The 17005-nt window shown below is 35.8% G+C and overlaps 2 protein-coding genes across 2 annotated transcripts in view; one reads left to right on the plus strand and one right to left on the minus strand.

The window, feature by feature from the left end:
• LOC140143803 (poly(A)-specific ribonuclease PNLDC1-like) overlaps nucleotides 1-17005 on the minus strand; it is a 173262-nt gene that overhangs the window by 96393 nt on the left and 59864 nt on the right. The gene's annotated exons all lie outside the window — the stretch shown is intronic.
• Nucleotides 6580-15370, plus strand: LOC140143784 (uncharacterized). Its single transcript, XM_072165597.1, has 2 exons — nucleotides 6580-7369; nucleotides 14085-15370. Exons 1-2 carry the CDS (start codon nucleotides 6586-6588, stop codon nucleotides 14960-14962), a joined length of 1662 nt encoding a protein of 553 aa, XP_072021698.1. The 5' UTR covers nucleotides 6580-6585; the 3' UTR covers nucleotides 14963-15370.

Raw genomic sequence — 17005 nt, forward strand, 5'->3', positions numbered from 1 at the left:
ACATATATAGTTTTCCATACTTTAAAGGGGCATTTCGTGATCCACAGCCTCATCCCCCCACTTTTCTCAAAAAAAGTTGAGATTTTATATCACTGGAATACTCTGGCTACATAATGTTTATGTACAAAATATTTCTTGCAGATTAATTAGTTTAGCAAAGATATCGCGAATTTGAATTTCGTTCTGGTGCACCAGAACGAAATTACAACGTATTGTCTATGGAGCAGTGTAATACACATAATCATGCATAACTCGCAAACGCAAAATCGGAATCAACTGAAATTTTGGGAATATTCATTTTCGTGGATATGTACTGAAAAATGTCATAAAAAGAGGATGCTAGGATCACGAAATACTCCTTTAAATGCTTTCTTCAGCCTGATTAACCCTTGCAAAGGCTCAAAAATCGCTAAAAATGCGTTTCCACTGCTCAAGTGTCACATCTAACCCTGAATATTTTCTTTGAATAAATGCGGTTTCTTTACATATTTGTTGTTTTTTAATTAGATAACGCACCATCATATTGTTTATCAACATTATTTTTTAGTGATTAAAACGTCTTTGTGTAATTCTAAAATAAATTTCACTTTCCACCAAAACGCTGTGAGCTACGTTACCTTTTTAACACACGTTATTGGAAAGAAGTAAAACAGAGGTATCAATGTAATTTGCGGTTTTTGAAAGGAAACACTCGTGATGCTGTAGCATTTTTGGCATAGAAATGTTGTCAACATTGAAATTTCGACCGACCATGTTAAGATTCTATAGTATGCACTTGTATTACATGTACTTCCTAATAATATGTGAAAGTTACCAGTGGTCGAACCCCATTTATATTAGAATTAACCGACATAACGTTCAAACGTTCGCAAATCACATCAAAAACATTAAAAACCTGTGAACTACGTTACTGTGAGCTACGTTACACACTCATTTACGCATCTTTAAAACTTCTATGAAATGGTGAATTCGGGTTTACATTTCACTCAAGTGATCTTTAGTTTGCTTTTTATGACCTTGGATTGAGTAAAACCAGCCCATTTTGTAGCCGGTAACGTAGCTCACATTACATTGAGTTTTAGTGTTAAAAAACATCATGACCTCCTGAAAAAAAAATATGCAAGTGGTGTTGGCAATCTTTTACATATGAAAGTAGTGATACATTTACTCTTAAAAAACACAAAAAGAAGGTCTTTTTGAACAACTTTTATTTTTTCAATTTTTACAGTGGATTGGCACCCGATTTTGTAGAATTAGCGATATGGTACATGTACTGTTGGGGTTTTTTTGCCACGGCAGTAGCATTAATATGTAATTTGCACTTAAAAAATAGCCCATTCGGGTGCTATGTGGGTCTCTTATCTTGTAATAACTTTATTTATTACACCCAATGTAGACGGAATTTATGTCTAATAAACATCTTGAATTTGGGCCCATACTGCTATTGTTGCCAAATTGGCATGCATGAAGTGGGTTAGACCAAAGCTTGGCTCATATGTCAGTGTACTATGCTTCGTCCTGAGTTCTATTCAACTACATGCTCTCCAAGCCATGGAATTCACTGATTAGTCTGCTAGAATCTATGATGACAGCTGATGACCATGAGAAATAAACAATTCAAGATTAGAGTAGGCCCTAGTACTAGTGGCGATGACTTTGTTTATTTTACTAGAAGAATTTAGGCAGATATGAAATGTGCTGGATATGTTTTTTGTTTGTGGGTAAATTTTGCTATAATCAAAGAAATCTGGTGCATGACTTAATTTCAGTCCAGACTGGGCTCAAACAAAAACCAGGCTCAAACAAAATGATCAAGCCAGGCTACAAAAAGCCTATATAAGCATGCTGGCCTGTATGGAAAGTGTGCTGATGCATTTGATATAATGCTGTTTATTTTATATCTGTGGATACTAAAATGTTCACGAAACACGTTCAAGTTGTTAAAATTTTGAGGAAAATATGATATACTTTCTTTGAAGTAATGTTTGATATTTTCTCCTCCTATCACCTTGTTTGGAGACATGCAAGACCACTGAGCAGTGAGCACAGCATGATATGTTTGATCATGTTGATAACCCGAGTTGATAACAGATCTAATGTTGTATAGACCTATAGAATTAAAATCTTCATCATTATTATGGACTGTGTGGAAGTCAAAGTAAATATCCTATCATTATAAATCGTTTAATGGATAATAAAGCTGTGGATTGTGAGCAACACCGTACAATTAGCCTGATGAGCCATGTTACAAAGATAATTCTAAGAATCCTGTTACTCCGTGCAAGAAGTAGAATAAAACCTGAGATTGGTAAAGAGCAGTTCGGCTTTGTAGAAGATGCTGGTACCAGGAATGCGATTTATGTCTTGAGAATGATAACAGAGAGAGCGGTAGAGATGCAGAAGGATGTTTTCATGTGTTTCATTGACTACTCAAAAGCCTTTGACAAGGTGAGACATGATCAGCTTTTTGAAGATCTTGGCAGGCTAGACCTGCATGGAAAGGATCTACGACTGTTGCAGAACATTTATTGGAACCAAACAGCGTGCATAAGGGTGGATGGAGATTGTAGTGAATATACAAGCATTAAGAGAGGAGTCAGACAGGGATGTGTGATGTCACCAGATCTCTTTAATTATTACAGTGAGCTGATTCTAAGGGTGCTAGAAAAGGAAAATGGTCTCAGTATAGGTGGACATAACATCACGAACATAAGATATGCAGATGACACTGTCCTATTAGCTGAGTCTGAGGAGCTTCTGCAAAGGCTTCTTGATGTGGTGGTTCAGGAAAGTGAGAGGAAAGGTTTATCGTTAAATTGCAAGAAGACAGAATGTATGGTGGTATCAAAGACTGAAAGCCCAACATGCATATTGAAGGTGAAAGATCAAAGAATTAAGCAAGTTTCCTCCTTCAACTACCTTGGCAGTCTAATCACAGAAGATGCCAGATGTATTAAGGAGATTAAGAGAGGATTGCACTGACTAAGTCTGCTTTCTCAAAATTAGACAAGATCCTAAAAAACAGTGCCCTCAGTATAGAGACCAGAATTCGGGTACTCAACTGCTATGTCGTCCCTGTATTAATGTATGGAAGTGAAGCATGGTCAATAACAACAGACATTAAAAGAAGATTGGAGAGCTGCGAGATGTGGTTCCTTAGAAGAATGATGAAGATCCCGTGGACTGATAAAGTGTCTAATGACGATGTCCTAAGTACAGCAAATGTGAACAGGAAGCTGTTACGTGAAATCAGAGTTAAGCAGCTCAAATTCCTTGGTCATATCCTCAGAAAGGATGGTTTCGAGAACCTAGTATTGACAGGAAGAATAGAAGGAACAAGGAGCAGAGGCAGGAAGAGAGTGATGTGGTTATCAAATCTGAAAGACTGGCTAAAAGAAAGGGAGCTGAACATAAAGCGACAGAGCTTCTGGAAATGGCTTATAACAGAGAATTGTGGCATGACATGATCGCCAACGTCTTAGGATATGGCACCTAGAGAGAGAGAATGGATAATAAAAATCCCTTTAAAAGGGGATGGACCAGGACAATGATGATTCCATGTGAAGTTTGTTTGTTTGTTTGTTTGTTTAAACAGTCGCTCCGTGTGGAGACACGCTTAGGTCCTGAGGGGACCAGGCTCAAACAATATGATCAAGCCAGGCTACAAAAAGCCTATATAAGCATGCTGGCCTGTATGGAAAGTAGTGATGTGGTCGGCACTGTTTTTTATTGTCGACATGTCGATATAATTCGTATACCGACGTCGACAGTGTGTCGACATAAAAACAAATTCTAAAAAAAAAAAAACAAAAAAAAAATTTTTTTTTTTAATTTTCAAAAAATATTTTTGGCAAAAAAATCAACCAGAGAAATAATGAAAAAAAAAAAAAAAAAAAAAATGCCAATTTTTTTTTACAAAGTTGGAAAAAGTTGTACATTTGAATTACTTTTGTTTCTATTGAACAGCTAGCAATGCATACTAATTCAATGTGTCCCTGACTGTTCAATAGAAGCAAAGGTAATCAAACTGTACAAGTTCATCCAACTTTGTAAAAAAAATTGGCATTTTTTTTTTTTTTATTTTTTTTATTTCTCTTTTTTCCAACCTTGAATAACAAGTCAGTTTGGGCCTATAACTTGCTTTTCTGGCCAAAAATATTTTTTGAAAACTAAAAAAAAAAAAAAATTTTTGTCGACATGATTTTTTGATGTCGACATGTCGGCATACGTGCCGACGTCGACATTATGTCGACATAAGGCATGTCGACCACATCACTAATGGAAAGTGTGCTGATGCATTTGATATAATGCTGTTTATTTTATATTTCGCTTGGCTGTATTCCATAGTATGGCGTATAGTGATTTTTGGTCATTTTTTGAAAATTGGCACATATGTTTTTAATGATGTTCTCTTTCATTTTCATCAGTCATAATTAGCTAATTAATTAATTAAATGTGACGATAGTTACAAAGTGACATTTTTGTATTCCATAGTGGTGTATCGACCATACGCCACTTTTTATACACATTTTATAATTATGAAATATCGGCAAAATGAAAAACATCGTATGTCATAGTGGCGTATCGTATCGGACCTATACGCCACTATGGAATACTGAACGACGAAAAGTAACGCCATAGGGATTACACGGCGACCGAGGTGGCGTCTGGTTAACGTTAGGTTAGGGTATTGCGTTTTGTTTGTTTTCCATAGTGACGTATAGTTTTATTTTCAGTTTGCCAGCAATAGTATGTATTTATTTCTTTTGAAAAATATATAACAATAAAATCTATTTAGTTTACTACAGAAATTTCACATCATTTACAAAATATAATGAATGTCTGATTTACACAATTCGATTTTAAATTGGCATTTCCCGATTTTCTCGAAAAGTTGTTTATTCGCGGCGCCCCACTATACGCCACTATGGAATATGGACGACGATTTGTGGATACTAAAATGTTATTGATAAAATAATTGATATCTTAAACATCAGTTTCGTTTTTTCAACGGGAAAAATCCCATGCAAAATTAAGTTTTTAGGGCATAGTTGTGACATGGGCAATTTATACACGTAGCCTATAATATTGAACAAATGTACCCCATTTGACATGTACTTATAATATGTAGGTAAATAAATAAACTATTGTATTATTTTATTAATTTAATTATTTATTTATTTATTATAAATAAATGACCTTGGTTCAACAAGATTTAAGCCTAACATCTCAGGACATTCATGTGATTCGGCTGGTTAAAAGTAGTTCAAAATGTAATAAATTGAACTAAATAATATTTTTAAAATTAATTTTGTCTTTTCAATGAAACATATAAACCCAGTTTGAAATAAAGTTTTTCCTAGAATTTATATAGTATATAAACATAGCTTAATCACATGTAGGCCTGGGCATGCATCTGACAAGCTTGTTGAATGGTCTATGGTTTATATTAGGTCTAACACTCTTTTGTCATGTTTGTTTTAACATTGTTCCTACATTGTTCCTACATTGCTCTCTTTCAATGCTTGAGGGGGGGCGCCTAACACAATGGTCATATGGGTAGAGACCCCAGCTTTTGGACAGCGCAGTTCCCCACAGACCCCTGAATTTGACCAAAACAGCGAACTGAAAGACCCTTAATTTCAGCTCTAAAAGACCCCTAAATTGATCTAATGCGAGCCATTTTGCGAGGACAGAAAATTTTGGAGTTATAAATTAGAGAGTTGACAGAAAATTTTAGGATAGGAGTTCATGTTTGGTTTGTTGTTTAAGGGTGCATTTCCCATTATTGGTGGTCTTTTGGATTGTCATGAAACATGGTAGAAGTAAGCGCGAAAAAAGTCATAGATTGTTGTGAAACTTTGCTTGATGTGATCACAATTAAGCGCCCACAATTTAAAGACTTATCAAGGTCATAATGTGGTCAATTGAGCATTTCCATGAAACGTGGTGGATGTGATCACAATTAAGCGACAAACATATTCAAGGTCATGTCAAGGTCATCTGAGGTCTGCTGTTGGATTGTTGGACGGTAATGAAATTTGGTGATTGTCATCATCTTTCAGCGGGGAAAATTTTCAAGGTTATCTGAGGTCAACTGAATATTGATTGTTGTATGCAACCGACTACATTTTCACGGGTATTTTTATTGATTTTGAGGCCAATTCATGACCGTTTTCAACCAAATGTTTGCATTACCGTCTTGGTATATTCTTCAATCTCCCGTATGAATTTGGTGACATTTGGATCGAAACTGACAGAGCCTTTGATTAACTCACATACAACATTTCCCTATTTATAGTAAGATTCTGATTTAAATATATTTAGCACACATTTTAAGAGTAAATTTGTATTTGTATTTCTTAGTTTATCCTTGGTAGTACATGGTATTTACCAATAAATACCCATATGTCCCATCCTGATAATTAATTTACACACAAAACAAATTACCAGCATATCAGGCACTTATCAATGCTAAATTATGAAACTTGATCTTCAGCCATGGCATTGTCTTTTTTAAAGACATTTCTTGTTTTCATTCCTTTTTATTTCATTTTATTTTATTTTTTATTCAGATACATCATAATGGGTGCTTCAGTTGATAAACTGGATGCTAGCAATATTGACTTTCATGAATGCATTGGACAAGGTGCATTTGGGACTGTCAGCCATGTTTCATTTAAACAGCCCTACAAAGGATACAAAGAAGCTGCAAGCAAAACAGTACTTTATGAATTAGCGAAGAAAGAGGTTGAAGTCATGAGCCAACTTCATCATCCAAACATAGTTAAGTTACTTGGAATTTGCGAAATCCCAAGTGCTCAACTTATTCTAATGGAATATGCACCTAATGGTTCACTGCATGATTACCTAAAAGATCCATCAAAGCCTCTTCCATATGAGCTTCAGAAAAAGTGGGCAAGAGAGTCGGCACTTGCAATCAAGTATCTCCATGGGCAGAACTTCTTGCACAGGGACATTAAGCCCCAAAACTGCCTTCTCTTTCAAGAAAACCTCTTGAAGTTGTGTGATTTTGGTCTTGCACGTGAGATAGAAGAGTCCCAGACAACATCAAGCCAGAAGGGAACATACCGCTACATGGCACCAGAAATTCATGTAGGGAATGAGCGTGGAAGGGCCATCTACTCCAAGCCCGCTGATATATGGGCATATGGGATGCTGCTACTAGAGATCTGCACAAGGAAACCACCATTTCCAGACCTGGAATGGCACAGGGTGGTCTTTGAAGTCGGCATTGGAGCCAAACCATCCATACCTGAAGGCTGTCCCAAAGATCTGTCAGATATCATGCAGCAATGCTGGAATAATGATCCTAAACAACGACCCACAATTGCATTCATTGCAATAGGTAAGTCAAGTTATTACTTGCTCATTTCATAGTCTCCATTCTGGTGGTGATAATAATTAACCTTGTTTGTTAATAATAATAATAATAATATGACCTTTGGTTATTTTTTAACATATTTCAGACACCTTCAAATTGATTTCCATCAAGTATTTTGACCAAGCTTGGTAACAATATATTACTTCTAAGGGCAAAATTTTGTGCAAATTCATTAGGTCAACGTATCCTTAAAGAGTTTGAAAATTTTTACCCTCGATTAGCCAGTAAAAGGGAGTAATAAATTTTCTTTCTCTGATCTTATTTTCACATTCCACTGTCAGCAGGGGAGCTCCAACCCAACTTGGCTCCAACCAAGCCATGTGTAATAACCCTTACCCTTCTTCACTGAACCTCTGCACCTTTGACACATACATGTGGTAAAATTCAACATTGGTATCTTATCCTAGCCTCTCATGAAGGGTTAATATATTATCAGAAGATGAGTTATTCTTTCTTTTCATATTTCCTAAACCTTCTTTATAGTAATAATTTTATCTCGGTTCATGTTATAAGTTATGATTGAACATAATTTATACCTGCTTCATGCAAGGAGTTAAATAGTGCCAGGCCAGATAGACTGCCTGGGGCATTTTCTGGACCATGCACTGACCATGATATTTGTATCCTATTTTGTATTTACTTATTTTCACTTCATAAAGTTTCCTTAATGTGAATATATGAAACTAATTTATGCTGTTGTTTTTAGTGCAAAGAAGCAATTTAAAATACCAACAGCAACAGATTAACATTATAACCACACTCTAGGGTTTCTAGATAACAGTATAACTTGTAGTGAACATATACTTGCTGTGAAAATTATGTATACTGATATAATAATGTTTTCACTGCGGAGAAATGTACCCGAGGTCATGGGATGATACACCATAGAAATTCTAGCTGTCAACCTTTGCATTAAAAGTTTTAAGGATAGGTACATAAAATGTGACCTCATTTGAATCGACCCAAGATGATCCTTGACCTCAACATACTTTAGGTCACCATAATTCCCCCACCCAATGCTTATTGCTACACACATGTACCAAGTTGCAGTTTACTACACTTGTTCCGGGCACTTGTTGGCAGAGAAAAACGGCACTTGTTTACATTTTGAGAGAGTACAGAGCGTAAACACGGAAGTGGGGTTCTGATTGGTTATAATTCAATCATCTCATAATAAAAATTCCTTTAAAAAGGAACAGGGCGAGCAAATGAGGAAGTGTCAAGATAAAGATGTAGTAATTTTATTGTTTGAACTGTTTCTATAACTTGCATCGATCATAATGATCTTGCAATGACACTGTACAGTGTATGGACAGTGTAGCCTATTTGTCTAATCATTTTGACTATTTAATTCTGACCATTGTGATTAAAACAGGCTTTCAGATTGGTGAGCTACGATGTACCAAGTGATAAGGCCGGCCACGTATAATGAATTCTATGGTCTGCATTGTGTGTTTTCTCTTCAATCATTTTGTTGAATGCCATAATAATTATTTAATAATCAACATGATCAAATGAAAAAAGGTGGATTCACTTTAGTCATTTTATTTATAATTGATAGAATAATACAATAATTCATTTGTTTACCTACCTATTTATAATACACTAAGCCAAAAAAAAGAAACTTATAATTTTTCACAAGGTCATATCTTAAAATCCTGTCCATCAAAATGAACTAAAATTACACACAGGATTGCCTCAATACTCTACTCTAAACACATGTCAGTAAGCAATCAGTTGGTCAACTGACACAACCGCAAAATGCACTGATATGGAACAACTTCCTGAACCACGTTCACAGCCCTATTGGCACCCAGCTAAAGAAATCTGTGAGAATGGCATTTTGAATCACAGGTCACAGCCAACAATTTTAACAACATTAAGTTAAAAACAAACTTACCAGGATCATCATGTCACATGTCCAAACAAATAATGAAGTCCTTTAGTGACAGGAAGCATGGGGCAATCTTCCCCAGGATATCATCAGAAACTTGGTTTGAAGCATGAAAAGCGCACGGTGGACATACCCGTTACTAAAGGACTTCATTATTTGTTTGGACATGTGACATGATGATCCTGGTAAGTTTGTGATCTGTTTGTATCTGTTGGTAAGTTTGTGACCTTTGAGTCAAGCTGCCGTTCTCACAGATTTCGTTTGCTTGGTACCAATAGGGCTGTAAATGTGGTCCAGGAAGCTGTTCCATATCAGTACATTTTGCTATTATGTCAGCTGGACAACTGCTTAGTTACTGACATGTGTTTAGAGTAGAGTATTGAGGCAATCCTGTGTGTAATTTTGGTTAATTTTGTGGACAGGATTTTAAGATACTACGACTTGTGAAAAATTATAAGTTTCTTTTTTGGCTTAGTGAAATGGGGTATATTGTTCAATAGGACTACATGTATAAATTATGGCCATATCGTAGATAGGCCCTGAGGCCCTGAAATTGAATCGGATTTTTCCCGTTGAAAAAACAAAACTGATGTTTAAGAAATCAATTATTTCATTAATGACATTTTGAGTCATTTTATCCATAAAACGATACAGGATATAGGATATTGTTACTTTGACTTTTACGTCCATAAAGGTTTTAATCATAGACCCTGGAAATAGGGTCTATGTTTTAATCATGTATCAATACACTCGCATCTCAGGAGATCTGCAAATGTAAGAACGCCTGATTATAACCATAGATTTTATTCGTTGATATGCTGTGGAAATAATTATAGGCCTGGCATATAACATTTAATGTCATATTTCCTTCAAACCATAACTTTTGAAATTCTCACTCGTTTTTATTCGTTGAAACGGCCAAACATACTATCGTTTTCTTACAAATCGAATATCAGGTCTTGCATATATTTTCACCGTAAAAAGTTCCGCAAAGTAATTCAAACCAATGCTAGTACCCAGTATGGGAACAAACCAAAAGATCGATGACGTCCTATAAACGTAACTAGTTTCGTTTCTCAGCCGACCCCCTCCCCTACCAGAAACGTAATAATGAAATGTTGAAAGTTTTGACATAATAATAATAATGACACATTTTTCAGACCGATGTTTTTGTACAAACGTAATCGAGTATTTTACCCTCCCCTAAACGAAACTAGTTTCGTTTATAGGACGTCATCGATCTTTTGGTTTGTTCCCTTAAATCTCTTTAGCAAACAAAGACGATCTCCGAATTAGACAGCTAGCTCTTAGCTGGCGAAAAAGGACCGCATGTTGACATAAATTAATTGACTGTGAGGTTGACAAATAAATTCGTGTGTGAATAGTTAATTCGTTGACCGACTATCAGTTGGCACGGTAAATTAATCTGTTTACGCCCTAGTGGTACTAAATGTACCTTGCGCCTAACGTTACGTAAAAACTAGCAATCATGCTTGACAAACAAAGAAATGAAAATAATCTGTTGCAACTTTCGGATTTGCATACAAGTAATTCTAGTTCTACAACAACAGGTTTTATTATTTCTTTTAATACAAACACATTGCTGCCTAAAATGACATTATAGCACTGATTAGATATCAAAATGAAGTAATAATTACAAATTTTCATGAACACTATCGCCTCTGTAATTTCCCCGAGTATATAGACAGCACGATTATTTTCTGCAACGCTGTGACCAATATGTATGTCAAAACCCAGCGCAAATGGCGAGAACAACAAACCGGAAATCTAATTGGCCAATTACTTGTTAAAGCGTTGGTCAAGCCTGCGTATCTCGCTCATTACTTCACTATGAAATTAATACACTAAAATCACACTAATATCTGAAATGAACACTGAAAATTTACACAAAAGAATACCCCACTGAAAAAGAACACTGAAATAGTTCTTTTGTAATTCTGTATGGAAATAACCATTGTCCAACTACACTGAAAATCATTGGCCACTCGTTAATCCCACTGAAATTGATTTAAGGGTACACGACGATTGTTAGTCAAAGCAGCCAAAAAATTGATTTTCATTATTTAAATCAATATATTATTGGGAAATAACACTTTCATGTTTTGCACAAGTTCATTCTATAAATCATATACTTTGAAAACGTGCTTGATTTATTGTTGTTAATGATTATGTACGTTTTACAAAAGTATTGTTGTTTCAGCCCTCTTTACAACATAACTCAAGAACCATAGGACCTACAAAAGTTTATCTGTGATATTTGAATTCTTCTACACGCTCGCTATAAAATGATCAATGCAATTTTTGTCAAAGCTCACTACCATTTGCAAGATGCTGTGAACTTTCTTTTCAATATTGCCAACTTTGAGGCCTTTAATTTTATCATTACTACGGACTGCTATAGCTAAAATTTCAATAGCAAAAAGAAATAAAAAAGGTGAGATGGGCAGCCTTGAAAAATTCCACGAGACATACCAATAGGATTGCTGAGAAAACCATTATTAATAACGTAACTTTTTCTACATTGATAAAATGTCTTGACCCATTGAATAAAATTATCACCAAGGTTAAAACGATTTGCTTGCAGACGACACTACCTGTTTTTTACAAGGCGACTTGGAATCCTTTGAAGTTCTTTTCAGCACCCTTGATAAATTTGCTTCATTTTCAGGTTGTAAACTTAACATGTCTAAATCAGAGGCCATTCACATTGGAAGTTTGAAAGGCAGTAATTTCCACCCACTTGAGAATTCAGGGCTGAAATGGATGGTCAATTCCTTTAAAACTTTGGGTGTTCAATTTTCTTTGAACACTAATGCTCTTTATGACCTCAACTTTAGCCCTAAGCTTCATCAAATTGAGCAAACCATCAATTGCTGGAGATGCAGGAATCTGTCGCTTTTGGGCAAAGTTACTGTTATTAAAACATTGCTGCTTCCACAACTTTTCTATTTATTTTCTGTGCTTTGTATCAACATTCCTAATATCTTTTTCAAGAAATTGAACAGTATGCTTTACAAGTTCATATGGAATGGAGGTAATGATAGAGTGAAGCGGAACATTCTCTGTAATGATTATGACAATGGTGGTCTTAAAATGATCGCCCCTCTTGTTTTTTCTCAGGCTCAGAAATTTGTCTGGGTTAAGCATCTGCTTGATCCCAACTATTCACATTTTTGGAAATCCCTTGAAGTTTCTGTTTTAACAAGTTTTCATCCAGATTTTACAATTTTGTTGAGATCTGATGCTCCAGATGCTGTTTTGAACACGTTGTCTAATTGTCAGTTAATAGAGAGTATTAAATTGTGGTACTTGTACAGGAATAAAATTCAGGAGAATTTAGATTGGTCTGATTTTCATCTCCAGGACCCTATATGGTGGAATAAAGGTGTTCGACTTAAAACAAAGAAATTTTTCTTTTATCCTACATGGGATGATAAAGGCATTCGTAATATCTCTGATCTTTATCTGGGTCATAACATTGTCAAGTCTTTTGAGGAATTGGTTGTTGAATTTGATATTCCTATTAAGGACAGAAGAAAATACAATTCCTTAATGAATGGTATTTATTTGGATTGGTTTCAAAATCCAAAGAATATTCAAGATAATGTTTTTGACACCATTTGTGCTTCACTTTTAAAAGAAAAAAGAGTCCCAAAGCATGTGTACTCTATTCTTAGAGATCATGCTGTGGTCGAGGCTGAAAACAAATGGACTGATTGTCTTGATGCATTGGAGGAAATTGATTGGAATGATGTTCACAACAATAATTTTAAATGTGCTATTGAAACTCAATTGAGGTCTTTTTATTTCAAGGCTTTCCATTCAGCAGTCTGTACAAATAAATTTCTTCATAAAATTGGTAGGAGTGAAGCTCCTAACTGTTACTTTTGTGAAGAGTTGCCCGAAACTATTTTACACTTATTTTGTGAATGCAAGGAAGTTTCTCCCCTATGGGATAATCTGTGTTTTTATATTAATAATGTCACAAATAAATCTTATAATTTTTCAAAATTTGATAAAATGTTCGGTGTGAGAGACACTTCAGAACATGATATGTGTATTAATTTCCTTTTCTTGTGCCTTAAATTTTATATCCACAGATGCAGATTTCAGCATACAAATCTCAACTTCAATGCCTTTTTGAATTTGGTTAAAGTAAAACGGAAAGTTGAATTCAAGATTGCCGAAAGTAAAGGAAAACTTGGACTCCATTTTAAGAAATGGACCATTGATCTTGATGCCCCTTCGTAATGCCCCTTTGAATTTTATTAATTTTCTCAAGCCAATCATTTGAATTGTTCATGGCAGTTTCAAGATTGTGATTTGTGTGTGTGTGTGAGTGTCTGGGTGTTTTGTTTGTCCTCGTCTCTGTCTTCCTGTTCAATGTCTTGTGTGTTTTGCTTTGTTTCTTGAAAAGTTGAAAAAATAAAAAGACACAAAAAAAAAAGATCGCAACAGTTTAAAATAGTTGATAACCTTAATCCCACTGAAATGGATTTAATCTCACTGAAATGAGCTGGCCAGTTTTATTATTATGGAACTACCCTATCATTGTTTGTTATTCATTATATCGGATAATAGCCATTTGATAGATAGATACCAGTGAAAAATACACTGAAAACAATTTCAGTCTAACATTTTCCTTTGTTGTGGTGATTTTCAGTAGAACGCTGTCAGTGTATTTTTCAGTGAAAATACTGCTTCAAAACAATTAGCCTTTAAGTAAACAACAAATTTTAATCTTTCACATTTCCCTACATGTAGCATTGCATGACGGCTGCTGGACATTGGAGAGAGAAATCCATCCTAAACTTCAAGGAAAACAACTTGAGTGTTATCGTAGTGCCTGCTGTCCAAATGGGGATGTGGTCATATCTTCTTCAAAACGACTCTATCTTCTTGATGGTGATGGCAAATGCAAAATGCAACTGAGGACAACAGAAACTGACTCTGACAGGCTAATTGGTTTTGTTCGTGACATATGTGTATCACCACTAGGATACATCTTTGTTGTAAGTGACTACTGTAAATATGTCCATGTGTTTACTACAGAAGGGAAATACCTCCACTGCTTCACACCTGATGATGATGATTCCAATACATCATCCACATGGAAATGTCTTGCCATAGATAGAGAAGGGCAGTTATTGGTGGGTGATAGGGGGAGGGGTATCATAACAATCCATACATGTCCAGATGGTAGGGTAGACCGTAGGATAGTCAATAAGATCAAATGCTCAATAAGTTCTAATGCGAGCATGGTTGTCAATAGCAAGAATCAAATCCTGATTCATTCCGATGCATCAAATTCAGTGTACAGTAAGGTAGTAGCAATAGATTACTCAGGTAATGAGGTGTTTAGCTTCACACCCAAGATAGATGAGGATGTGACAGGTAGACGGGTGTTACCACGTGGAATAGTGTGTGATGACATTGATAATATTTATGTTGCAGCATGCATGTTGATATTAAAAGCACCATCTGTAATAATTGTATGCAACACAGGTCAAATTCATGCATACGATCCCACAGGTGAATTCCTACAATGCATAGACAGGAGGTTGTACTATCCCTGTGATTTGTCCATGACTCTTGGTGGAGCACTGGTGACTAATAAACAATCAATCCTAAAATACAACTGAAATAAAACTACCACATTACGTTTCACTACCTAAAGAGAATTGATCAAAAATTTAATTCCCTCCTGTTTGTTTGTTTGTTTGTTTGATTTGTTCGGGTTTTGACAACCCTGGATAACCCAAGAAAGCCTCTATTGAAACTTATTTCCATTGGGGTCCATTTGAACACCGGGCGGGTTAGGAACAGTCAGGGGTTAACACCCTACTCTTTTCGAAACTGGCTGCGAGATACATGCAAGATACATGTACAGGTATGGCTCTCTGGGACCGACGGCTTAACGTCCCCTCCAAAGGACGGAGTACTTTCATGATTCATTTACCCAATTCTAAATGAACCATGGGGAGAGCGGAAGTCTGAATTTAATCTACAGAAGTTGCCAACTAATTTCAGCCTTTTTTTCCAAGTCAATATCCCAGCAAATCGCCACCGAGAATCGAACCCGGACCTCATGCACTAAAGGCAAGTACCCTAACCATTGCGCCACGCTCTCCCTCCCTGAGGTTAGTATTCTGTCAATGAGTTGACCAGATCACTAGGATGTCATTATAGCTAGAAGCAGTGCATGTATACACAAATGGGTCAATGAGTTACATAAAAATGACTTGTGTGGTATTTAGTTTCCAGGAAGTGAGTTGTGCCTGAGGCAATTTGTGGTTAAATGTTGATCCCTCACTATAACAGTTATTACCCTCGATTTGGTTGGAAAAGGAGGTGAGACATGATCAATTCTGTTCAGGCAGTGAAACCTAATGCAAATATCTCACAATCATGTTTGTACAAAAATCCATGTAAAGGAGTATTTTGTGATCCAAATCATCAATCCTCTTTTTATGACATTTTTCGGTAGATATCCACCAAAAAAGCTTATTCCCAAAATGTCAGTTGATTCCGATTTTGTGCATGATTATTACAGTGCTCCACTGTGTTGCAATTTCATTCAGGTGTACCAGAACGTAATTCAAATTTCACAATATTTTTGCTAAACGAAGTAATCTGCAAGAATTGTTTTGTACATAAACATTATGGAGCCAGAGGTCTTTTAGGTTTTTTTAGAAAAGTGGAGGGATGATGCTGTTGATCACAAAATGCCCTTTTGAGGCTAGGTTGTACAATCAGGTGTGTGTTTTACCAGGGACACTGTGTGTATGATGCACCACATTCTATATGAATCGGAGGGTGCGGACACGAGTGGTATACTTGGCTAAAACATACATAACTAATGTTCATGAAAGTTCATCTGTGTTGGTATAAATCATGATTTTGATTTAAACTTTTGATCCAAACACAATGAATTAATTCCTACCTCAAAATTTTCAGATGGTACTCCATCTTTCATCAGTGAGTGACTGTATGAAGTTGTGATCTTTTTGACCTTTGACCTGAAGGTTCAAGTCCCCGCACAGGGAGGTATATATTTCCACAATTTTTTCTCTGCTTTATCTGCCTATGCATGGTATGTTTCGATAGAAATTTCATGTTAAATCTGTGTTTGGATATATATTGCCACAACTTTTAGCAATTGTTTGCAAAAAAACACAACTTCGTTTCATAAAGTAGTTTTTAAAGATGTAAACAGATAATAAAATGATACAAAACTCTACATGATCAACTGAGTGATTCCTTGTGCGTGTGCAATCAACAACCAGTAGAGTCTGACTTAAAGTCAATCTTGCAACTGTTTTTACATCCGAGATTATGTTGGCAAAACTGCTTTATCAAATGAGCTTTGGTTTTTTGGGGAAGATAAGAGCTAACACATGTGGCTTTCACATAATAAAACACTGAATGATTGTAAACAAATTTTTTAATATTTTCACCATATTTGTTGGGAATCCACTTTTTATGGGACCCCTGCACAGTGTCATCGCCCCGATATCTTCATGGCAGAAAATGCCACGGTAGGTTGAATCCACCAACGCTCTGCAGGGTCTTTTGTTCTATTGTTTCTGATTAGAGCGCTGACATATTGGAAAATGTTGCCAATTAATATTCATGAGAGTGTACATTCAACGTCCAGTTTTCGAAATTGGGTGACTTGTGTTTGG

The sequence above is a fragment of the Amphiura filiformis genome, unplaced genomic scaffold, assembly GCF_039555335.1.
Source record: "Amphiura filiformis unplaced genomic scaffold, Afil_fr2py scaffold_28, whole genome shotgun sequence".
Taxonomy (NCBI): domain Eukaryota; kingdom Metazoa; phylum Echinodermata; class Ophiuroidea; order Amphilepidida; family Amphiuridae; genus Amphiura; species Amphiura filiformis.